Raw genomic sequence first — 27,321 nt, forward strand, 5'->3', positions numbered from 1 at the left:
AGTTGAGCACCGAGGTCAAAAAATATGTAAAAAAAGGCGACAATAAGGGCGATAAAACGGAGGCAAAAAATGGATTACACAAAAGGGAAGAAAAAAAAATATTTACGCTCATGGCACTTTACAATCGTTACTTATAAATATATAAATACGTTCTACAGCAGTGTTGCTCTTAAAAATCTTTTAAAATTTGTAACATTCGCACTGAAGGTGAATTCGATTTTATAAGATTTGTTTTTTTTTTTCAATTTTTCGATTTCTCATTTATTCGATTTTTCAATTTGTCAGCCTTTATTTTCTTAGAAAAATAAGTCATTGCCAAAATCAGTCTTATCTTGGCAAAGACTAGCTCCCAGCCCACCCTCCCTTATTTTCTTAGAGGATGTCATTTGCCAAAATCAGTCTCATCTTGTACTAGCCCCGCCCACCCACCCTTTATTTTTTTAAAAGAGTGGATCATCTGCCAAAATCAGTCTTATCTTGGCAAGTACTAGCCCGTCCACCCACCCTTATTTTCTTAGAGGATATGTCATTTGCAAAAATCAGTCTCATATTTGCCAAGATCAGACTGATTTTGGCAGAAAGATGACCTATTCTTTATTTTCTTAGCAAAGTAGGTGACTAGGCCAAAATGAGTCATTTGGCAAGTGCTAGACTCACCCTCCCGCCCTTTGTTTTCTTAAAGAGTAGATCATTTGCCAAAATCAGTCTTATCGTAGGGAGTACTACTAGATTTTTCAGTTTTTCGATTTTTCAACTTTCGAATTTTTCAATTTTTTGAAGTCTTTCGATTTTTGATTTCTCTGAGCAACTGAAAAAAAACTCTCGATTTTTTAATTTTACAATTTTGGCAGTTTTCCGATTTCTCAATTATTTGATTTTAAAAATATGGAGAAACTAGATGTTATTTTTTTTTAATTTTCGATTTTTGAACATCTGAAACTTTTGTTTCTAATTTTCAATTTTTCGATTTTTCGATTCTTCAAAATTTCGGTTCAAATAATTTTTTTTCTTTTAGTTAAAAAATCGAAAAATGACAAAGCGTGAAAAGGAAAAATTTTAGGTTGAGAACTTGAAAAATTAATAATTAAAAAAATCCAAAATTGTAAAGTTAAAACGTGAAAAATCAAAAATTGGAATTAAAAACTGCAAAATTGTGAAACGAATTATAAAATGAAATATTCAAAAGTTCAAAAATCTAAAAACTAAAAACTAAAAAAAAGTGAAAAGTGGAATTCTGAATTCTATTTCATAAGATTTGTTTTTTTTTTCAATTTTTCCATATTTCAGTTTTTGATTTTCCGATTAAACAGTTGTACAATTTTTCGATTTCTCATTTATCCGATTTTTCAATTTGTCATTTTTTGATTTTTAAGTTTTTTTATTTTTAGCAAGTCCTAGCCCCACCCACCCAGCCTTTATTTTCCTAGAAGAATAAGTCATCTGCCAAAATCAGTTTCACCTTGACAAGTACTAGCCCCGCCCACCCACCCTTTATTTTCTTAAAAGAGTGGGCATCTGGCAAAATCAGTTTTCTCTTGCCAAGTACTAGCCCCGCCCACCCACCCTTATTTTTTTAGAGGATTATGTCATTTGCAAAAATCAGTCTCATACTTGCCAAGATAAGATTGATTTTGGCAGATGACCCACTCTTCTAAGAAAATAAAGGGTGGGTGGGTGGGACCAGTATTTTTTGTTGGAAGAGTAGGTGATCTGTCAAAATGAGTCTTTTTGGCAAATACTAGCCTGTAATGTTTGGGTCATCCGCAACTTCGATTTCTGAATTGCCTGTTAAATGTCGTTTATATAAATAAGAAAAAGCAGTGGAACCAGATGGGGCCTCTGGGAAACTCCAGACATAACTTCTTAATTCAAGAAAACGCCGGATGTACCATATTACGATATTTTCTTAGCTGACACCCGAGAAGTAAAAAGCGACGAAAAATATACCGAATAAAATGACCAAAAAAAGCCATACAAAAGACACCAAAAAGGCAAGTAAAACGACAAAAAGTGCGAAAAGAGCAGCTAAAAAAGCCAAAAAAAAAAGTAACAAAAAGGTCTAGGGATCATGAAGCGTCGAGCAAACATGAAAGTAGCCATTCGTCGGATGGACCCTGTTACAATTCTTCCTTAGCATGCGTTACTCCTATAAGCTTATTACACTCCGATTTTTTGTGCGAAAATTTAAATACCTACGTGAAATATTTTCCACTTTCCAACACAGTTTTAAAACTTCAGCAAATGTCTCCAGTTCAATTAAATGTAAACGAATACTGACAAATGTGTACAACTATCTGAAATTTTGCATAGACCTTGTACAATTTAAGGTTCAGAACATGTAATATTTTCAGACTCTTACCTTGACTAGTTTTTGAGATCCAGCGTCACAAGATTTGACAACAATCAGTCCAGTAGTTTCGGAGATTATCTGTCTATTATCGAAAATTTCAATTTTATTCGCATTCTAAACGTTCTTTTTTTACAGTTTAGTCTCAGAAGTATTCAAGAACGTGTCTTAGCGAAGTTTTTTTGTGTTCAATTGTAATAATAATAAATCTCCGAATTTAAAAAAAAACACAGCCTTGTAATAACAGCGCAGCGAACACGTTCAGGTCTCCTCTACATTAGTAATCACAATTCTGAATAGTCACTGTTTTGTAGACTATAAATATATTTTTTTGTTAATAATGCAGCTTCTCAGGAACAGTAGTGAATTATTTTTAATAACACCTGCACGTGCTCGCTGCGCTCGCATTGTGCGCGTTCGTTTTTGCAGTTTAGTGTCATAGAATTGATTAAGAAAGAATCTCAGGGAAGCTGGCTAGGTTTTGTTGAAATAATAAATCTCTAGACTTATCACCTTAAAAGACAAACTTTTAGAATGTGACGATTCTATTCCCATTGTTGTTTCTCTCTCTCTCTCTTTCTCTCTTTCACCGTTATTAATTTTCGTTTTTTGTTTGTTTGCGGTTTTATCTCCCGAGAGTAAGGGAAGGAAGTATTGTAATCGTCGACTCTCTAATTTTACGTTTTCTCGACCTTTCATGACCCCTAGAGTACGCAGAAATAAGTCTCCCGTTTCCGTCTGTCTGTTTGTATGTCCGTCTATGCGATATTCTCCGAAAGTACTTGGCCGGTTTTTTCTCAAATTTTGTATTTATATTAGGAATATCATGTAGGTGGTAAAACGCTAACCAAAATTTGTCTAATCATCCTTTCTACGTGACATTCTTCCGATGTATAAATATAAACACTTTCAACTTCTTTTTCTTATCGAGGATAACCTAAGGACGTACAGTAATGGAGCCCATCGGCAATTTGGTACTTTCATATTTTCTCGATATTCCATAACCTCTAAACAAGGCCCCTGAAAATAATTCAATTACCCAAAAATGAGACAGAAAAATATCGTAAAAAAGCACTATTATCTTCTGTTTTTCCTCTTTTTGGTGTGTTAAACATCATACAAATGCTTGAAAATCGTCACATTGACAAAGTAACGTATTCGGAAGGCCCCTGTCCTATTAAATACTTGTCAGTAGTACAATATTTAAATAATAACATGTTCATTAAATTCAAAATGTACCATACATATTCAAAATACGTCAAATGATTTAACAGGAAGTCTTTGGCAGAGTTTTTTGACAAAAACGAACCATTTTTGAAAAAAATGGGTTTGAAAAGTCATCCGGAAGAATGTCCTATTGTGTCGATTATTATATTAGAAACTGGTAGATTTGGGGTCACATAATTGTTAATATGATGTTTTAGTTAGAACGATCTCACGCACCGTCAGTGACACGCTCCAATAAGTGGTTGTAAATACATATATAGGTGAAACGAAAATGATTTCCCTGTTTTTGCATTATCCATGATGCAGCGTTTACGCGTCGTTCTACATTTGACCAAACCCTGCATTCAAACGCACCTAATCCCCTGCAGCAAATAAACCGAAGAGAATAACACGGTGCATCCTAGATGAAGTGCTTCGTCATTCCATCACCGTTCACATGCAAGGTAGACTTTGTACAAGAGCGGACGTATTTACTCAAACTCTGACGTTGATTACACATCTCCACATTTATAAGCCTCCACTTTTCGTAAGCGCGCGACTTCATAAGCTTCTTTTAGTTTTACAGTCATCAAGCTTAATTCAGGATATTAAACCTTATCATTTAATGAGCAATTTGATTGAACCACCCCTCTCTTTCTAGGACGGAAGAGAGGAAGTAATTTCAGTTCAAGAAGTGCCTTGATTAAAGACTACTAGAATTAGCTATGGCTGAGTTTAACCGGCAGGAATAAAGTTATGAAGATCACCAGATAACTTGGCAACTTCCATCAGCGATCGACGTGTTCGTAATTTTACTGGAAGCTGCTGCGAGTACCCGTGTTTAGACAAACATGGGAGTAATTTAATAATAGCTCGCGATTAAAGAGGAATGAAAAAGAACCAAAGACAGTGGTATTGTGTTTGTACTTCGAGCCTAGCTATGAGGAGTAGAAAATGCTGGGAATAATATCGGGGGAATTGTTCACGCTCTGTTTCACACAAACAGGAAATTTGGTTTTTTCTTCCTCAGCAGCTTCCTTGAGAAAAACGCATTTACATAATAACAATCATGATTCAGAAGAGAATTACAATTAATTAAACGCTTTAAAGGCCCGCGGACGTTTAAACACGTACAGGGCCTAAAAATGGATGTCCCGCTTGGGACTTGCTCAATAAAAATTTATATTAAAAAAGAGAGAGCAACAAAGCTCTACAACCCCCAATTTGAATAACAATCAAGACAATTTGTAATCGAGTCATCCTAATAATAATAATAATAATAATATTAATAATCGATAGAAAAGTACAACAGCTGCCTATTTACGTCGATTCTAAAGACCCTTATTTTTAGCACCTTGCCAATTTAAATAATTTTTCCCCGGCTCGAGTTTTGAATTCACTTTGCCGTTGGCGTTCGTTCTCTTGACGACTGCATCGAACGCTTTCTCTGAAGCGTTCCGTCTGGCGAATCTGTTGAATGGCAACAATGAAGCACCCCTGCTTTATTATGATATATTATTACCTGTGGGATTGCGTTACCTGCTGATGACAGTCTTACAATGAAGATATATACTTCAAAATGGCACTGCGCGTTCTCGTAAATTTCAATGGCGTGCTGCGATATATTCTCATGGCTTTATGGACACATTGTTCGACATTTTATATTTCTACGACTGGAGGGAAATTAAACGTTGATAATTTCGCGTGGACTTTTATTAGACGCGATGATTATTATACGTACGACGCGGAAAATCGCTAGATTAACATTATGACCGGCATAAATCCCAGGCACTGGGTTAGGTTCGAGATAGACGGCTATTATCAAAGTGATAAGGTCCGTCGTGGCGGTGTTCATGGGGGATTACTTCTGTTACACACGGTTACAGGATGATCCTTATTGTGCGGTTTCTTTGAATGGAAGGATTATTCACGAGTAACGAGGGCGGAATTTTAGAGATTAGCATATTCATATATTTTTACTACCTATATTGTTGAAGATATGGGCTGACACTTGAAGAAACCCGGCATTTTTTAGTTTCGTTTCACCATATTCAACAGCAAGATGGCTTTGATATTTCGTGAATTTGTTCGTTGCCTTAAAGATAGGCAACCAGTAATTCAGCTTCAATTATAGATATGGTACCTGTTGCAAGAAAACAGTGATAGGTTTTCCATAATCGGACTTTCTAAAGCTTCCTCAATTTTTGTATTTGAGTGTCTCAACTAAGAAGATTTATTTATAATTGTTAATTTAAGTGCTTTTTCTTTTGATTATTCTTTCCAAATTAAAAAAAAAACGTAATTTTTTTGGACACATGTTATTATTTGTCTCCTTCCATCCTAATGAAAAAATATGGGATAAAATTCATTAAAGAAGGGGCGATTTATTAAAACACAGGAAAAAGCACAAATTATCTTTCTAAATTTTAAATTAATTTGTTTCGATTTTTTAGTTTCTCGTTTCAACTTTTCGAATAAAAAAATTGGTCGAAAGCTGTTTTCTTTTGGTTATTCTTTCTAAACTAAAAAAAAAGATCGTAAATTTTTTGGACTCATGTGGTAATGTGGCTCTTTCCATTGTAATAAAAAAATATGGAATAAAATTCATTAGAAAAAGGGCGATTTATTAAAACACCGGACAAAATACAAAGTAAATTTCCAAATTAATTTTTTCGATTTTTAAATTTCTCCATTTTTAGTTTTTCAATGTTCCGATTTTTAGCTTCTTTAGTGCTTCGATTTGCAATTTTTCGAAGTTCAACTTTTCAAATCAAGAAATGGAATCATTGCAAAATTGTTAAATTGAAAAATCAAAAATGAAAAAAACCAAAAAATATAAAATGGCAACTTTGAAAAATCTAAAAATTGTAAATCAAGAATTTGAAAAATTCATCAATTTTTATATTCTAATCTTAACTAAGAAGACTTATTTATGAATTTTGTTAATTTAAGTGCTTTTTCTTTTGATTATTCTTTCTAAATTAAAAAAAAAACACCCAATTTTTTTTGGACACATGTTGTTATTTGTCTCTTTCCATGGTAATAAAAAAATATGGGATAAAATTCATTAAAGAAGGGGCGATTTATTAAAACACAGGAAATAGCACAACGTATCTTTCCAAATTTTAAATTAATTAATTTATTTCGATTTTTAAGTTTTTCGATTTTTAGTTTTTCAACGTTCCAACTTTTAGTTTCTTCAGTTTCTCGAGTTGCAATTTTTCGATGTTTTTAACTTTCCGAATCAAAAAATGGAAAGTTTGCCAAATTGTTAAATTGGAAAATCAAAAATGAAAAAACGAAAACGTAAAAAAATGAAAACTGAAAAATTTTAAAACTGTAAATCAAGAATTTGAAAAATTCTTCAATTTTTATATTCTGAGAGTGTCTCAACTAAGAAGATTTATTTATAATTTTTGTTAATTTAAATGACTTTTCTTTTGGTTATTCTTTCTAAACTAGGAACAAAATTCATTAGAAAAAGGGCGATTTATTAAAACACCGGACAAAATGCAAAGTATATTTCCAAATTATTTTTTTTCGATTTTTAAATTTCTCCATTTTTAGTTTTCAATGTTCCGATTTTTAGCTTCTTTAGTGCTTCGATTTGCAATTTTTCGATGTTTCAACTTTTCAAATCAAAAAAATGGAATCGCTGCAAAATTGTTAAATTGAAAAATCAAAAATGAAAAAACCAAAAAATATAAAATGGATACTTTGAAAAATCTAAAAATTATAAATCAAGTATTTGAAAAATTCATCGATTTTTATTTTGTGAGTGTGCTAAATTAAGAAGATTTTTTATAATTTTTGTTAATTTAAGTGCTTTTTCTTTTGATTATTCTTTCTAAATTAAAAAAAAACAGCATACATTTTTTTGACACATGTTGTTATTTGTCTCTTTCCATCGTAATAAAAAAATATGGCATAAAATTCATTAGAGAAAAAAGGCGATTTATCATTAAAACGCAAGGAAAAACACAAAGTATCTTTCCAAATTTTAAATTCATAATTTTTTTTTTCGGTTTTTAAGTTTTTCGATTTTTAGTTTTTCAATATTCCAATTTTTTCATCAGTTTTTGGATTTGCAATTTTTCGATGTTTCAACTTTTTGAATAAAAAAGTGGAAACATTGCAAAATTGTCAAACTGAAAAGTCAAAAATGAAAATACGAAAAAGTGTAAAATGAAAACTTTGAAAAATCTAAAAATTGTAAATCAAGAGTTTGAAAAATTCATCGATTTTTATATTCTGATGTCTCAACTAGGACGATTTATTTATAATTTTTGTTAATTTAAGTGCTTTTTCTTTTGATTATTCTTTCTAAATTAAAAAAAAACACCATACATTTTTTGGACACATGTTATTTGTCTCTCCATCGTAATAAAAAAATATGGCACAAAATTCATTAGAGAAAAAGGGCGATTTATCATTAAAACGCAAGGAGAAACACAAAGTATCTTTCCAAATTTTAAATTCTTTAATTTGTTTTCGTTTTTTAAGTTTTTCGATTTTTAGTTTTTCAATATTCCAATTTTTTCATCAGTTTTTGGATTTGCAATTTTTCGATGTTTCAACTTTTTGAATAAAAAAATGGAAACATTGCAAAATTATCAAATTGGAAAATCAAAAATGAAAATACGAAAAAGTGTAAAATGAAAACTTTGAAAAATCTAAAACTTGTAAATCAAGAGTTTGAAAAATTCATCGATTTTTATATTCTGATGTCTCAACTAGGAAGAATTATTTATAATTTTTGTTAATTTAAGTGCTTTTTCTTTTGATTATTCTTTCTAAATTAAAAAAAAAAACACCATAAATTTTTTGGACACATGTTATTTATCTCTTTCCATCGTAATAAAAAAATATGGCATAAAATTCATTAGAGAAAAAGCGCGATTTATCATTAAAACGCAAGGAAAAACACACAGTATCTTTCCAAATTTTAAATTCATTAATTTTTTTTCGATTTTTAAGTTTCTCGATTTTTAGTTTTTCAATATTCCAATTTTTCGTTTCATCAGTTTTTGGATTTGCGATTTTTCGATGTTTCAACTTTTTGAATAAAAAAATGGAAACATTGCAAAATTGTCAAACTGAAAAGTCAAAAATGAAAATACGAAAAAGTGTAAAATGAAAACTTTGAAAAATCCAAAAATTGTAAATCAAGAGTTTGAAAAATTCATCGATTTTTATATTCTGATGTCTCAACTAGAAAGATTTATTTATAATTTTTGTTAATTAAGTGCTTTTCTTTTGATTATTCTTTCTAAAATAAAAAAAAACCTTAAATGTTATTTTCTTTTTCCATCGCATTAAAAAAATATGGGATAAAATTCATTTAAGAAGGGACGTTTTATTAAAACACGAAAAAGCACAAATTTAAAGTTAATCAATTTGTTTCAATTTTTATGTTTCTCGTTTTTTAGTTTTCCGATGTTCCAACTTTTAGTTTCTTCGATTCTTCGAGTTGCAAAAATGAAAAACGGAAAAGTATAAAATGAAAACTTTGAAAAATCTAAAAACAAATGTTTTCTCTTGAAATATGCTTGTATAATGTAGAAAATTTTAAGTTTAAGGGTAAAAAGTCTGTACCATGTGATTTCTTTCATTGAATATTTTGTTTATGTTTCTATAGTTTATACATAGCTATGCTTATGTTTTGTTATATTTCACACATTTATTAAGTTTCACTTGTTACATCTTTTTTGACGGTTTACTTCTAACAAATATAGACTTATCTTATCTTATCTTATCATGAAACGCCGAGAAAATGAAATTAGCTGACTAGCTTCTGAAATAAGAAGCGACAAAAAAGACCACAAATAAGTTACCAAAAAAAGTGACATAAAAGGTGACAAAAGTGATAAAAACATGGACAAAAACTATAAAAAGCAGCAAAAGGGATTGGTTTTCTAAGAAGTTATTAGTCTAGAATTTCCATGGAAGTTAAATAATTCTGTGTTAAATACGTTAGACATGTTACTGGTAAAAAAATTTAAAAGTGAAATTCGTTCTGGTTTTAAGTTACTTCATAATATTATTGACTGTTCTGAATTATTAGGTTGTTTTAATTTTAGAATTTGTAGCTTCAATTCTCGCAGTAAGCAAATTTTTACTTTTATGTTTTCTCGTCCTTTCACTCCCGAGTAATAGGTCTCCCGTTTTCATTTGTCGGTCTGTCGTGTCTGTCTGTCTGCCTGTCAACTGTCCAGTTTTTTATTAAGCAGATAATCTCCGAAACTTTTGGACCGATTCCTGTAAAATTTTGTACGTACATTAGAAATATCATGTAGATGGTAAAACGCTCACCAAAATAAGATACTCTCATCCAGATTTTTGGAAAAAATTCAAAATCGTATAACAATATTTTGCAACTTTGAAACTACGAAACCGAATGTTTGTAAATCTTGCAAACGTTTTAAAGCACTCTTTTCCTTAATACAATCTGTCGATTTATGTAAATTCAAACAGACTTGTGGCGTCCGTAACATAGATGACACTAAGAATTAAATAGTGTTGTAAATATATTATGAACTGGAACTTATTACATATTTTATAAAATTAAGAAAACAAAAGTTCGAAAGCTACTACTTATGTTATAAGAATTATCTAAGCGAAGCCGTCAAACTCTTAGATAAAGTAAAAGTTGTAGTAAAAACACTTAAAACTCTCTGCTATTTAATAAAAAAAAGTACCAAGAATCCGTAAGTCCTTCACGAGAAAATAAGAGAACTTTCACGTTCCACTGTCGACGTCGTCGTTTGACAAAGTTTTTTAAAATTCTTAAAAACTATCAACTCGTTTATTTGCGTCGTTCGAGCCGAATACCTTTCTGTTCCAGCAAGTTCAATCACTGTGGGAAAAACTAGAATGCAACTGAATGTGCAGCCGCTCATCCATTACTCAGCAGCGAATCACTGGGATTAGTTGTATACGGTAACCGCGTCTTAATCAATCAAAACGTGTACGAGATAAAACCTATCTGGTTTACGCTCCTGATGGTTTGATAAATAATTAATGATCGTTCTAAATTCGAAGTCAGTTGGCGAAAAACGCAAAAAATAAACTCACTTTAGCTTCAATTAGTCCTTCAGCGACAATCCCGGCTCTCTGTGAAAGAGTTTTCGGTCTCCTCCTCTCCCCTTTCCTTTTATAATTAAAGTAGCCACAGCTCGTTAAGCTAATTAACTACTTTGCTTATTCTTATTCGAAGTGGAGTTCTTGAGGGGCGTGTGTATTTTATCATAATTCTCGTCTTGATTTTATTTTCGGTCTCCCGAGGCTGCTCCAATTTATTCAGCAAATGAAGTGGTTAATGAAACCTTCAAAAACACTCGATTATTTACTCTCACATTAACGGTCCCGTTTATTTTATTACCAACTTGATTACAATCGTTCAGCTTCTCATTATGAACTTTCTCATCTCTCATGCATTAAGTAAATTACTTTACGAGTATTGGAGACCCTACTACATCAATCTAATTTCGTGGCAAATGTCAAATATGAAAACGGCCGCTCGGTTATGAACTGTTGGCACAGTATCCATCATTCGCTCCTCGGTTGCGACTAAATCATCGTTACCGGAATTTTTGATTGCGAGTGCCCTTGCCGCATCTGTTTAATGTCAATGCTGTCTTTAATGAACAGAATGATTGGCGTGGGATTACGTGGAGGCAAAGGCCGCCACCAGGTGGATAATGGATCCTGCGTGTTGCCATCACTCAGAAATCACCGAACACGAAATAGCATTCAGACGGAAAACTGTTCTATTTGCTTGGTTTCCACTATACGAGGAGGTAACTCACGTCCCGGGGGACATCGGGACACTTTCCGTCAATCAGGGACACTGCACAAAGACAACCAGGATTTGAAAAGTTGCCAACTGTGTCGAACGCATCTAGTTTTCATTTTATTATTCATTCGGAGTAGTACTAAATCACTGAATTTTTTAGCAGGTCATTTGTGCGCTTATAACTACAATTTTGATTATTTAGTTATTTAAAATTGTGGTTGTAAAATTTTACACAATCACAATTTTTTTAAGGTATGTAGATGAAAGTGCAAAAATGCAAACTTTATTTATACAAAATATCCGAAACTGATGAAGAGATTCAGGAAACATGAATTCGGAACGAATCGTCTAAAAAACCAAAGGAACTGAACTATTTATAGCATATTGGCAACAGAGGGGCATTTACAAATTTTCTACCCCCAAATAACAAAAACTTATGAGTAAAATTTTGATTTCTGGGGTAATTTTCTTTCATTCACTATTAGCGTTTTCCGTTTTAGTTTTGTTTTCGCAGTATAATAATAAAAAATCTCGATATCTACCTAGTATAAAAGTTCAACACGGATTCATACACCACAATTGCAAGACTACCGTATTTTGTAAAATTTAAATAACATTTACTATTGGAAAATTTTCAGCTACATTGTTCCATTGTTGGTGGTGCAGACAATTTTTGTTCCAACACATATACAAAATTTGACAACAATCGGTCCAGTAGTTTCGGAGATTATCTGTCTAATAAAAATCCGGACAGACGGCAGACGAACAGACAGACGGGCAGTACCAAATTGTAGGAGTTAATATTTATCTAAGAAAGTTCATAATGCCTTTTTTAAAATTTTAGACTTCACACGAATTTCATTAAAAATAAAAATTGGTAAAAGGTTATTTTGACAGAACTTTCCTCGTTCTTGAAGAAAGCCCAACAAAACTTACTTTTAAATGGAAAAACGCAAAAATGAAAACTCGGAATACCGAAAATCGAAAGTTCGAAAATGAAAAAGTAGAAAAATCTTTTGGAAAGTCAAAAAATTGAAAAAAAAATGAACAATCCAAAAACTTTTAAGAATGAAATTGAAAATTTAAGAAATCGAAAAGTAAAAATATTAGAAAACCTAAAAACTGAAAATTGTAAAAGTTGAAAAACAGAAAACTCGAAAAATCCAAAAATCGAAAAGTAAAATAATTGAAAAATCGAAAAACTGAAGAATAGAAAAACTGAAAAATCAAAAATATTTCGGAAAATCCAAAAACTCGAAAATCGAAAAATCGGAAATCGAAAACGGGAAATCGAAATAAATCAAAATCGAAAAATCAAAAAATTTAAATTTGTAAAGTTGAACAATTTTAATTTAAAAGAAATCGAAGAATTGAAAAATCGAAACATCGAAATCTCGATCAATCGAAAAACCAAAAAACTGAAACATCAAAAAACCTTAAAAATCGAAAAATTGAAGAATTAAAAATCCGAAAATCGAAAAATCGAGAAATAAGAAAATGAAAATGTCGAAAAATCGAAAATTTAGAAACGCCAAAAACTGAAGAATTGAACAAACGAAAAATGTAAACATCGGAAAATTGAAGATCGAAAAGTAGAAAGTTTTAAAGTTTGAGTATGAAAACTCGAAAAATAAAAAAATCGAAAAACTGAAGAATTGAAAAATTGAAAATCGAAAAGTAAAAAAATTGAAAAGTTTAAAACTGACGAATGGTAAAATTGAAAAATTTAAAATTCAAAAAATCAAAAACCGAAAATAGGAAAAATTGAAGAATTGAAAAATTGAAGGGTTGGGAAGTCGCAAAGGAAACAAATTGAAAATTCGATTATTGAAAAATGAAAATCCGAAAAACCCAAATATTCAAAAATCTAAGAAAAATGGAAGAATCGGAAAACTGAAAATTTCCAAAACTGAATCATCCGAGATTTTGAAAAATTGTAAAATCAAAAACCTCAAAAATCGAAAAGTTAAAAGATCGAAAATCTGAAACTCGAAAAATCGAAAAATTGGAAAATCACAATATCGAAAAATATATAGGTAAGTGGAGAAGTCGAAAAAACAAAAAATCGAAATCTCGATCAATCGAAGAACCGAAAAATTCAAAAATCGAAGAAAAATTGAAAAATCAAAAACCCCAAAAATCGAAAGAATTGAAAATCTGAAACTCGAAAAATCGAGAAATAGGAGAACCAAGATATCGGAAAAACGAAAAATACAGAAGTCGAAAAGTCCAAAAATCGAAAATTTAGAAACCCCAAAAAGTGAAGTACCTACTGAAAAATCGAAAAATTGAAAATCGAAAACTCGAAAAATTAAATAATTGAAAATTTAAATATCGAAAAATAGAAAAATTTTAAATAAAGAAAAATCAAAAAATCATAAAGTATAATAATTGAAAAATCGAAAAACTGAAGAATGGAAAAATTGAAAAATCGAAGAACTGAAAAATTGAAGAATCGATAAATTGAAAAGGAAACAAATTGAAAATTTGATTATCGAAAAAATGAAAATCTGAAAAATCGGAAGTCCAAAAATTTGAGAATCATAAAATCGAAAGTTCAAAACGAGGCATCGAAAAAACAAAAAATTAAATTTGAAAAATTGAAAAATTTTCATTAAAAAAAAAATCCAGAAAGTTTGAAGAACCGAACAACTGAAAAGTCTTTAAAGTCATCGAAAAAGCGAGAGATCGATTAATCGAAAACCCCAAAAATCGAAAAATTGGCAAATCGAATAGTTGAAAAATTGAAAATCTTAAAATCGAAAAATCGAGAAAAATTGAAAATCGAAAATTCAAAAATACGAAAAATCGAGAACTTGTTTAATCGAAGAATTGACAAATTGAAGAATCGGGAAATCGAAAAAGAAACAAATTGAAAATTCGATTATCCAAAAAATGAAAATCCAAAAAATCGAAAACCCAAAAGTTCGAAAATCTAAAAACCGAAAATCGAAAACGAGAAATCGAAATAGACCAAAATTGAAAAATCAAAAAATAAAAATTTGGAAAATTGAAAAATTGAGAAACTGAAAAATCCGAAAACTGAAACACTGAAAAACCGAGATATCGAAAAATTGAAAAATCGAGATTTCGGAAAATCAAAATATCGAAGAATCTATAAGTCGAAAATTTCGAAACGCCAAATCCTGGAGTTTTGAAAATTTAAAAATTTAAAAATCGACAAATAAAGATCGAAAAGTAGAAAGACTGAAAATTCCAGTATCGAAAATCGAAAACTCAAAAAATCAAAAAACCGAAAATATGAAAAATCAAGAACGAAAGATTGAAAATTCGATTATCGAAAAAATGGAAATCCGAAAATCGGAAACCCAAAAATTGAAAAACCTCAAAATCAATAATCGAAAACGAGACATCCAAATTGGACCAAAATCGAAAAATCAAAAAATTTAAATTTAAAAATTTGACAAATTTAAATGTAAAAAAAAAAACGAAAAATCGAAAACCTGAAAAATCCCAAAACTGAGACATCGAAAAACCGACATATCGAAAAATTAAAAAGTCGAAAATTCGAGAAGTCGAAAAGTCGAATAATTAAAAAATCGAAAAATTGAAAAATTATAAAACAAAAATATTGAAAACCAGAGAAATATAAAATAAAAACTCGAGAAATGAAAAATTTTAAAAATCCCAAAAATGAAATACCGAAAAACTGAAAATTGCAAAATGTTGTTATACAATTTTGATTTTTTTCAAAAATCTTCAAAAAAAATTCATGAACCACAATTGCAAGAGTGTCTTATTTTATAAAATTTAAATAACATTTACTAATGTAAATTTTAGAGATGACGTGATCCTATTGTTGGTGGGGATGATTAGCCAAATTTAGGTTATAATACACATAAAATTTCGAGGACTATCAGTTGAGCAGTTTTAAAAATTAGGTATCTGTCTAAGGCAGACAGACAAATAAACGGACGGACGGAGAGAAATAGGAGACCTATTTTTTCGTACTCCAGGGGTCGTGAAACCTTGAGAAAACACAAAAGTAACCGATGGACTCGATTCTTACGCTCGGGAAGTAAAAAGGATAATTTTATGTAATCATTTTTTGCGATTTTGCCATTTAAATTTCTGGCGTGTAGGAGAAATGCGCCCACTGAAAGATAAATATCGAACAATTTAATAAATTTTAATAAATAATGAACAATTTATTAAAAGTAATAAAATTAGGTCAATATGCAAAATTCTCGCTGAATGCTCGGTATTCAGATCACTATGATAAATTGAAGCTAATATAAATGCGTGATACTCCGCAAAGAAAAAACCGTAATCGCCTACAAAAGTAAAGTAACCTTACTTTCAATAGAAACTACGACTTTTGCTTAAATAGAATGTCACGAATTTGAAAGTATAATGTGCAATTTTTTCCTTTCATTGCATGCAGGTTGGTTGCAAGAGAAAATTCCTGCTGTAAAACTCCTCATCATAATACGCTGAAACAACCCCCTTTCTATTTTTTTTTACGTCAAGTGCGCCTATCTACATATCGCTGCTGATTACCAACGTGCTAGAACGTAAACATGAAATTTAATAAAACAAAAATTCCGAAGCCCGGATCCTGCCGGCGCTTTATTTTCATTCAGTTTCCATCCTGCCGAAGAGAAAAATGAAATAACAACATGGAATAGACAGATGAATCCACGTACTAACAGTAACCATAAAGCTGTCATTTCAATTTCCTTTTACTGTGTCTATCATTAAATGCAGCGGAATTTTACGGTTACTTAATAAAACGTCCCGTAATTTCAATTTTTATCTGCTTGCAAGTGATGGCAGATCGAACAAATGGAAGAATGCCCATAAAGAAGTCTAGCCCTCTCGGAGTTATGATTACTATGTGGAGAGTGCTGTCATATTAGAGGGACATGAAAGTCGATATGACGTCGATTTCGCTAAAGGGCCGCCTTTTGTTTGCATAGTACTGAATGGCTACGATCATTTCGCCAATTTATCACTTGACCGAACGTTGCGTCAACTCGAGAACATCTTCGATTACAAGTGATTAATGGAGCTTGTTTGAAAGGGAAACTTTGATGAAAAATAACACTGATGGTCACACTTGGGACTCGAGATCGAAGTAGTAAAAAGTGCTTCCCTCCCGCTATTTATTAGGAGCGTTCGCTACTTTTTTTATTCTTTTTCTTTTACTTATTCGTCGGCGGCTGGACTTGTTCGGAGTGCCAATGGTGTCCGACCGTAAAATAGTCTGATCTCTTACACATAAATAAGACGGTTGAAGTTTCAGCTAAACATCAAAACAATTTTTCATGAGCTAAGCGAGCAACACGTCCTGAATAATCGCCCACTGGAGTTAACACTAGACATTATATACCTTTTTGCATTTTTACTTCCTGAGCCTAAGGATGTAAAACGGGAAACGAAGAAGCTGACAGGGCTGCTAAAGAAGCAGTCGAATCGGAATCTGCCGCAGAAATTTTGTTAGTCCCAGCACCTGACGCCAAAAGTTTATTTAAACAGGCTATCATTCAAAAGTGGCAAACAGACTGGACCTCTACGCCTACAGCATTGCAGCAGATTAAGCCAGAAGTTAACTGTATACTTCCACTTCCGCCAGATCGTCGTGATCAAGTCGTTTTAACGCGGTTGCGATTAGGACACACTCGGCTCACCCATGGATACCTGCTCAACCGCACCTCCCCAGCTACTTGCCAGCAATGCGGATGCCGTCAAACTGTCCAGCATCTCATCTGCGATTGTCCCCACTGGCAAACCCAACGCAACCATTTCCAAATATCACCCAACCTCGCCGAAGCGCTAGGAAGTACCATCCCGAACGTGGTCAACATCCTTCTGTTCCTTAAACATATTAAGCTGTTTGAATGCATATAGAAGGGTTTTTCTTTTTACTAAGTGTGTTTTCCCTACCATGCAAGGTTGCTAATGACCTAGCTGTCGATGCGACCAAATGTACAAATAAAAAAAAAAAAAAAAAAAAAAAAATTCGAAAGTATTTTGTATGTATATTAGAAAATATCATATAGATGGTAAGTCGCTAACAAAAATTCGACTAATCATCCACCCCACAAATGGGATGGCGTCATCTCCAAAATTTACAATAATACATTTTTTTTTATTTTATACAATGAGATTACTCCTGCACTTGTGATGTATGAATTCGCGTTGAGTTTTCATCCTAGACATCCAGATTTTTGAAAAAAAAAAAATCAAAATTCTATAACAACATTTAAAACAACTTTGAAATTACACAATGAATCTTTGTTCCTTTATCCCCTCCCAAGACATTGATAACGTCATCTCAAAATTCCCTCTGAAATATGCAAAACAGTAAAAGTCTATACTTTTTTCCAAAAAATCTGAATTTATTCACCTTGACCAATTTTTTGATATTGGAATTTTTCGTTTTCCCTTTTCTTCGATTTTGCAACTTTTTGATATCAGAACTTTCGTTTTTTCATTTTATTCCATTTTTCAGTTTTTCCATTTTTTACTTTTTCGGCTTCATAATTTTGTTTTTTCAGCTTTAATTTTTTCAATTTCTCAGTTTATTATTTTTCGAGTTTTCAATTTTTCCTTCCCTCGATTTTTCAAGTTCTTTATTTTTATTTTCCATTATATCACAATTTTTCGTTTTTTCGTTTTCTTTATTTTTTCAATATTGAATTGATGATCTCATGTTACAATTTTGTCGAATAAATGTTCTATAAATGTTAAAAAGTGGTCCTGAAATTGTGGCTTATGAATCTGTTTCGAATTTTTATCATTGACATCGAAATTTTTGGAAAAAAAATCAAACTTATAGATATATTTAACAATTTTTGGATTGTTCGATTTTTTTGGCTTTCGGATTTCTGTACTTTTCAACTTCAGAGTTCTAATTTTTCGATAGGTACGGGTATATCAGCGTTGAGGTTTTTAAAATTTTTTATTCTTCAGTTTCTCGATTTTTCGGTTTCTCAATTTTTAATTTTTCGATTTTTCAATTTTGCATTTCCTCAATTTTTCAAGTTCTTTTTTATTTTCCATTTTCTCGATTTTATATCACACTTTTTGGTTTTTTGATTTCTTTTATTTATTCAATGTTTCGTTCGTTTTTATAATTTCCCCTTAATTAAATTTTGTAAATTTTCAATCTTTTGATTGATTTGGATCCTCGATTTTCCGATTTTTAAATTTTTCAATTTTGCAATTTTTGAATTTCCATTTATCTGATTTTTCTGCACTTTTTCGATTTTTAAGTTTTTCAATTTTTCATTTCTTCAAGTTCTTGATTTCCAGTTTTTAGATTTTTCAAAGCTTTCATTTTGTATTTTTTGTTTTTTTTCACTTTTGATTTTTTAATGTTACAATATTACAAATTTTCCAGTTTTTGATTCGAAAAGTTGAAAAATTGAAAAATCGAAAGATTAAAAATTGGAAAATTGAATAAGTGAAAAAGTTTGAAATTCAATAATTGAAAAATGAAAAAATTCTAAAATCTTGAAATTGAAAAGGTAAAGAATTTAACAAAATATAATAATTATTAAATACATATTTAAAATGAAAACTAAAAAAATTACAAATTAAAAACCAAGAAACGAAAACTTAAAAAATTTTGAAGTTGGAAAATCGATAAATTGAAAAATCCAAAAACTGAAAATTTTCACCTTGAGAAAAATAAGAGTCAAAAAATCAGAACATTTAAAAACTGAAAAATTAAAGAACAAAAGAAAACAAAAAATCGAAACAAAACGTTGCAAATCGAAAAATTGAAAATATGAAAAATTAAAAAATCAAAAATTGAAAACTCGGAAAACTGCAATTCGAAAAATAACAATAAACGAAAAATAAAAAAAAATTGAAATTGAAAAATTTGAACTTGAAAAATCAAAACATAAAATCGTTAAAAAATCGAAAAGTTGTAAAAAAATATATAAAAACCGAAGCGAAAAATTGCAAGTCAAAAATTTGAAGAAATGAAAAATTGAAAAGTCGAATAAATAAAAAAGTTTTAAAATCCAGTAATTGAAAAATGAAAAAATTATAAAATCGTAAAATTAAAAAACTGCAGAAATTTAAAAATTATTATTAGTAGATAAATATTTAAAATGAAAACCAGAAAAGTTGCAAATCAAAAATCAAGAAACGCAAAATTAAAAAATTGAAAACGGAAAATTTACAAACCGATAAATTGAATAATTCAAAAACTGAAAAATTTCACATTGAAAAAATAAGAATTATAATATCAGAACATTGAAAAACTGAAAAAGGAAAAAATAAAAAAAAACAAATGAAAACAAAATGGAAAAATAAAAAAACGAAAAATAGAAAAATTGGAAATCGAAAAATAGCAAGAAACGAATAATTAAAAAAAATGTAAATGAAAAATTTGGACTTGAAAAATCATTATATAAAAAATCGGAACATTAAAAAATAGAAAAATTGTAAAAATAAAAAACATAAAAACAAAAAAAATAAAAACCCAAACGAAAATTGCAAGTCGAAAATTGGAAGAAATGAAAATTGACAAATTAAAAATCAAAGCAAAAAATTGAAAAATTAAAAATTGAAAACTCGTAAAACTGCAATTCGAGAATCTGCAAAATCTAAAAATGAAACATCTAAAAGCTGGAAAATCCAAAAATTGAAATATTTAAGAATGAAAAAGTGCAAATCGAAAAATAGCAACAAACAAAAAATTAAGAAAATTAAAATTGAAAAATTTGGACTTGAACAATCGAAACATTATAAAATCGGAACATTAAAAATCGAAAAATTGTAAGAATAAAAAAATAAAAAACCGAAACGAAAAATTGAAGAATTCAAGAATTGAAAAATTAAAAATGAAAAAATTGAAAAGTGGAATAAATGAAAAAGTTCTAAAATCCAATAACTGAAAAATGCAAAAATTCTAAAATCGTAAAATTAAAAAGCGAAAAATTTTTTAAATTATTTTAAAAATTAAGAAAATAATAAACCGAAACGAAAAATTGCAAATCTAAAATTTATAGAAATGAAAAATCGAAGAATCGAAAAATTGAAAAGTCGAATAAATGAAAAATTTTAAAATCCAATAATTGAAAAATCAAAAAATTCTAAAATCGTAAAATTGAAAAAATGTTGGAAGTTTTAAAAAATTTTATTATTGCAGTTTAACATGAAAGTTAGAAAAATTACAATTTAAAATTTAAGAAACGAAAAACTGAAAAATCAAAAAATTGAAAACCGGAATATTGAAGAATTGAAAATTGGAAATTCATGAAACTATAGATCGAAAAACTGCAACATCCAAAACTTGGAAAATCAAAAATTTGAAAACGAAAACTCAAAGAATTGCATATCGTAAGATTGAAGAACCAAAAATGAGAAATTGAAAAAACTGGCATTGAGAAAACAAAAAATTACAAAGTCGAAACATTAAATTCAAATAACTGAAAAAATAAGAAAATAAAAGACCGAAACGAAGAACCACAAATCGAAAAAATGGAAACTGAAGAACCGAGAAACTCAAACCAAAAAATTTTCCAAATCTCAAAGTTGAAAAATTCAAAATTTGTAAAATTGAAAAAGTAGAGAATTTTAAAAATCGTTGTTATTACATATTTAAAATGAAAGATAGACAAATTGATAATCAAAAATTATAGAAACGAAAAATGAAAAATTAAAATCTAACAGTTGAAAACTCGAAGAATTGCATGTCGAAAAATAAAAAGAAACGATAAATTAGAAAAATTGAAATTGAAAAATCAAAATGTTATAAATAACTAAAGAAAATAAACCGAATCGAAAAATTACAAGTCGAAAATTTGAAGAAATGAAAAACTGAGGAATCGAAAAATTGAAAAGGGGAATACTAGAAAAATTGCAAATCGAAAATTGAAAAAAACCAAAAATTCAAAAATTGAGAAAGCAAAAAATTGAAAAATCCAGAAATGGAAAAATTTCACGTTGAAAAAAGCAAAATTACACAATCAGAACATTGAAAAGTAGAAAATTTGTAAAATTGAACAAAACAATAAACCGAAACGAAAACTTTCTAATCAAAAATTTGAAGACATGAACAATCGAAAAATTGAAAAGTCAAATAAATGAAAAAAAAATAATATCTAATATGTAATTGAAAAAGAAAAAAATTCTAAAATCGTAAAATTGAAAAAGTGAAAACTTTAAGAAAAAATTATCTACTATCTACATATTTAACATGAAAGCTAGAAAAATTACAAATTAAAATTGAAGAAATGAAAATTTGAAAAAATAAAAATCCGAAACGAAAAACTGATAAATCGAAAAATAGAAAAATAAACAATTGAAAATTCATGAAATGGAAAAAACGAAAAATCAAAATGGGAAATTTTCATATTGAAAAAAAGAAAAAAAATTAAAATCAGAATATTGAAATATCGAAAATTTAAAGAAATGAAAAATTGAAAAGTCGAGTAAATGAAATAGTTTTAAAATCCAATAGTTAAAAAATGCTGGACTTTTCCATTTAAATGAAAAATTTTAGAACCCAATAATTGAAAAATGGAAAAATTCTAAAATCGCGAAACTGAAAAAGTGAAAGCTTAAAATTTTTTTTTACAACACATAGGTATTTAACATGAAAACTAGAAAAAAAAATTGAAATTGGAGAAACGAAAAACTGAAAAAGTAAAAAAAGTAAATAAATAAAAATCCGAAACTAAATATTTTAAAATGAAAACTCGAAGAGTAATTGAAAACTCAAAAATACCAAGAAACGAAACATTGAAAAAATTGAAATTGATAAAACAAAAAATTACAAAATCGAAAAAAATTCAAAAATTCAAAAGTTATAAACTTGAAAAATTGAAAAATTTAAACTTGAAAGCTCGATAAATTGGAACTCAAAAAACTGAAGAAACAAAAAAAAATGAAAAATTAAACAACTGAAAAATTCAAGTCAAAAAAGCGGTTAATCGCGAACAATTTTTGTATTTTTTCAAAGAAGCGGGATTTGTTTGGTTGCACTTCAAGGGCGAGCGAAATTCTCTGGAAATAACCTTCCACCAATTTTTGTGTTTATTCTGTTGTAATCATTAATTTATAATGTAGAAAATGTATTTCAATGTACCTAAAAGTTTGTTCTAAAATCGAAGATATTTTTTGCCACAATGCACATTCAAACTCGGAACAATACATGTTATCGTTACCATTAATGGAACTTTGAAAGGGAAATCGGTAAAAAACAACTCCTATGGTCCCACTTGGGACGCAGAATCCTACCCGTAAACATCGCTTTCTCATCCTCTATTTATAGAGCGTTTTCCACTCTTTCCTTATAGTTGCTTATTGTTTCAGGCTGAAGAACTTAACTCAATTGTAGGAAATGCATTTCGGATGGCTTACGCGGCGCAGCTGCAGAAACAACCCACTTTCCAAGACGTAATTGCATCCCAATTGGATCAAACTCAAACGAATAAAGTACTCTGGGTAAGAGTTTTTAACTGAGCTCCAGTGTTACAAATTTAGCCCCACGGGACCTCCAAATGTGTTCAGGCTTCAGTAAATTCTTTTCAACTTGATTTAAAAGTTTGCTGCGAATAATTTGTTAGCTGCATGGTTTGGAACTGGATACTTTTAAATCTGGAACAGATTCATAGTTGCAAAAATGTTATTTAGTCCAAAGTTTAGAGTAAACTTTAAAAATGGAAATTTAAAACGAGTTGTTTCGCTGTGCTTCACGCTAAGCTGAACAAACGTCGTTAGTTTTAGATGCAAGTCATAAAAAAATTTAAATAAAATCGCATTGTCACAAATAATGAAGTTAATAATAGTTGTGTAGATTTACGACTATACTTTGGTCTTTATGTCAGTGTGGGTGGTCTTCAGGGGTAAAGAACTTGGATTGAGTTTACTGACAACATATGGATACAATTCAGGTTAAATTTATCTTAAAAAAAAACAGTGCCAATTGTTAATCAGTTGACATAACAAAATTTATTGTTTATTCGTCCTATTTAGTATTGTTTAGAAATAACAATGGTAAATCACATCGTGACTTAATTTGTTGTTATTATTACTGTACAAGCATTCACGTACGTTTATTCACACGACTTAAGTATCAGAATTTTCGTTACTTATTTGCTAAAGTATGACGTAATTCAATTTTTGGTGGGGATGTACAGACAAATTCCTATGTTTTCATAAAGATTTATTTGTGTAAAGTTTATAAAATTTTTTAAGACACTGCTGGACTAAATTTTACAAAATAACATGTGTAGTTTATGAATCCGTGTTGAGGTTTTACCCGATTTTTGTAAAAAAAAAATCAAAATTGTGCTTTTACTTTAAAACTGCAAAAGGGAATGCTCTAGAAATTTACAAACGTTTAGACGATGAATACATTAAAAAAAAACACGGAAATTAAAATTAATAAAAATTGTAAATCGAAAAATTGTAAAATCCGAAAATTAAAAATTAAATTTTTGAAAGCTCGAAAAATTGACAAAACAAAAAATCGAATGATTGAAAATATGAAAAATCGAGAAACGGAGATATCTTTAAATTGAGAAAATGAAAAATTAAAATCTCTGAAAATTGACGAAAAATCGTGAAATCAAAAAATTGAAGATATGGAACTAAAAATTCAAAAATTTGAAAAATTAAAAATATAAATATTGAAATATAAAAAAAAATGAAAACTTAAAAAATTGAGAAAACGCAAACTTAAAATAAGTAAAAATTGAAAATTCGAAAAATTTAAAATTTCAAACGTTCTAAAATGGAAAACGCGAACAATTCAGGATACAAAATATATACATAAATCCAAAAATAAAAACAAAAATCGAGAAACTGTACCTCTCAAACGAAAAATTGTAAAATGAAAAATTTGCAAATTCGAAAATTAATTTTAAAAACTGAATAACGGAAAAATTAAAAAAAAAGAAAAATCCGAAAACCGAAAACTTAAAAAAATTGTAGAATCATAAAATTAAAGAAACGCAACATTAAAAATTTTGAATATTGAAAAGATGAAAAATCGAAAAATTAAGGAGACCAAAATCTGAAATTAAAAATCGAGAAATCGAAAAATTGAAAAAGTGAATAATTAATAATCCAAAAATTGAAAAATGGAAAAATGAACATTAAAATCGAAACGTTCAAAAAACCAGAAATTAATACATAGGTATATCCAACTGAAAAATCAAAAAATTGTAAAAGAAAAAAAAATTGCAAATCGTAAAATTGCAAAATCGTGAAATTGAAAATGCAAGTATTGAAATATCAAAAAAATTTATTTTGAAAACTTAAAATAAGTAAAAATTGAAAAATCCAAAAATTGCAAAATTGTAAAATAAAAGAAAAGGAAAATTCAAAATTCGAAAGATTTAAAAATTCAAACGTTCTAAAATGGAGAACTCGGAAAACTGAACCTCCCAAACGAAGAATTGAAAAAGCGAAAAATACAAGTTTCTAAAAATTGAAAATTGTAAAATCAAAAATTTGTTAAATTTAAACATTGAAAAATCGGGAACCCGAAATATTAAATAATTAAAATTAAAAAATTTAAAATCCAAGTGTTGAAAAATAAAAAAACGGCATTATTCACAAATTGAAAAATTGAGAAATCCTAAAACTGAAAAATCGAAAAATTCCGGAATCGTAAAATTAAAGAAACGCAAAATTCAAAAATGGAAAAATTAAAATTTGAAAACTCGAAAATTGACGAAACTAAAAATGAAAAATCGAGAAAACGAAAGATCTTTACATTAAAAAAACTGAAATTAATATTAATAAAAATTGTAAATCGAAAAATTGACGAAACGAAAAATCGAATATGTAACCGAAAATTGAAAAATCGAGAAACAGAAATATCGTTAGATTGAGAAAACGAAAAATTAAAATCTTTGAAAATTGACAAAGCGAAAAATCAAAAAATTGAAGATATGGAACTAAAAAATTCAAAAATTTGAAAAATTAAAAATTTAAATATAGAAATATTAAAAAAAATTGAAAACTTGAAAAATTGAGAAAACGTAAACTTCATTAAAATAAGTAAAAATTGAAAATTCGAGAAATTTAAAATTTCAAATGTTCTAAAATGGAAAACGCTAAAAATTCAGGAAACAAAAATTGATTAATCGAAAAAACAAAAATCGAGAAACTGAACGTCACAAACGAAAAATTGTAAAATGAAAAATTTGCAAATCGAAAAATTGTAAATTTTAAATATTTGTGAACGAAAATCTTGAAAAATTGAGAAATCCGAAAACGAATGAAACGCAATATTAAAAAATTTGGAATATTGAAAAGATGATAAATCGGAAAATTAGAAAATTTCAATTTGAAATCTTGAAAAATTGAGGGGACCAAAAACAGAATAATCAATCCAAAAATTAAAAATCGAGAAACTGAACCTCCCAAAAACGAAAAATTGAAAAAAAGAAAAATACAAATTTCTAAAAATTGAAAAATTAAAATAAAAATCTTAAAACTCCTAGTATTCAAGAATAAAAAAACAGCATTATACAAAAATTGAAAAATCGAAAAATTGGGAAATCATAAAATTAAAGAAACGCAACATTAAAAAATTTGGAACATTCAAAATATCGAAAAATTTAAAAATTGAAACGTTTTAAAGTAGAAAGTTCGAAAAACTGAACCTCCCAAAGGAAATATCGAAAAAGGGAAAAATACAAATTTCTATAAATTGAAAATAGTAAAATTTAAACATTGAAAATCGGGAACCCGAAATATTGAATAATTAAAATTAAAAAATTTAAAATCCAAGTATTGAAAAATAAAAAAACGGCATTATTCAAAAAATTTAAAATTGAGAAATCGGAAAATTGCGGAATCGTAAAATTAAAGAAACGCAAAATTCAAAAATCGAAAAATTCAAGAAACAAAAACCGATTATTCGAAAAAACAAAAATCGAAAAACTAAATCTCCCAAACGAAAAAACATTGAATAAACAAAAAAATTGAAAAATTGTAGAATCGTAAAATTAAAGAAACATTAAAAAATTTGGAATATTCTAAAGATGAAAAATCGGAAATCGAATTAAAAAATTTGAAAACTCGAAAAATTGAGCAAACGTAAACTTAAAATAAGTAAAAATTGAAAAATTGAAAATTGCAAAATTGTGAAAAAAAAATTAAAATTCGAAAAATTTAAAAATTCCAACGTTCTAAAATGGAAAATTCGGAAAATTGAGGAAACAAAGATTGAGTAAATAATCGAAAAACTGAACCTCCCAAACGAAAAATAGAAATTTCTAAAAATTGAAAAATTGGGACCCCGAAAAACTGAAAAATTAAAATTAAAAAATTAAAATTTCAGTATTGGAAAGTAGGCATTAATCAAAAACTGAAAAATTGAGAAATCCAAAAACTGAAAAATCGAAAAATTGCGGAATCGTAAAATTAAAGAAACGCAAAATTCAGGAATCGAAAATTAAAATTTGAAAACTCGAAAACTGACGAAACGAAAGACTGAATAAACGAGAAAACGAAAGATCGATCCGTTAAAACAAAGACCGAAATTAATATTAACAAAAATTGTAAATCGAAAAATTGCAAAATCGTCAAATTCAAAAATCGATAAATTCAAAATTAAATTTTTAAAGCTCGAAAAATTGAAACGAAAAATCGATTAATTAAAAATATGAAAAATCTAGAAACGGAAATAAATCGTTGAATTGTAAAAACGAAAAATTAATATCTCTGAAAATTAACAAAGCGAAAAATCGTAAATTCAAGAAATTGAAGATACGGAACAATCGAAGAACTAGAAAATCGAAAATTTGAAAACTTGAAAAATTGAGAAAACGTAAGGTTAAAATAAATTAAAATTGAAAATTCGAGAACTTTTCAAACGTTCTAAAATGGAAAACTCCAAAAATTCAGGAAACAAAAACTGATTAATCGAAAAAACAAAAATCGAGAAACTAAATCTCCCAACCGAAAAATTATAAAACGATAAATTTGCAGATCGAAGAATTGTAAAATTTAAAAATTGAACCAACAAAAG

At 28.8% G+C, this 27,321-nt stretch overlaps 1 protein-coding gene across 2 annotated transcripts in view; it reads left to right on the forward strand.

Annotated features, from left to right (window-relative positions):
- LOC135128578 (EGFR adapter protein-like) overlaps nt 1-27,321 on the forward strand; it is an 803,179-nt gene that overhangs the window by 763,564 nt on the left and 12,294 nt on the right. For both annotated transcript variants that reach the window (XM_064055467.1, XM_064055468.1), the window contains one exon: nt 22,647-22,778. In XM_064055467.1, the coding sequence (XP_063911537.1) occupies nt 22,647-22,778 (132 nt within the window). The remainder of the gene's footprint in view (nt 1-22,646; nt 22,779-27,321) is intronic.

Source organism: Zophobas morio, unplaced genomic scaffold (assembly GCF_036711695.1).
Source record: "Zophobas morio isolate AGI-343-1 ecotype UQ-CSIRO unplaced genomic scaffold, CSIRO_AGI_Zmor_V1 ptg000014l, whole genome shotgun sequence".
NCBI classification, from domain to species: Eukaryota; Metazoa; Arthropoda; class Insecta; order Coleoptera; family Tenebrionidae; genus Zophobas; species Zophobas morio.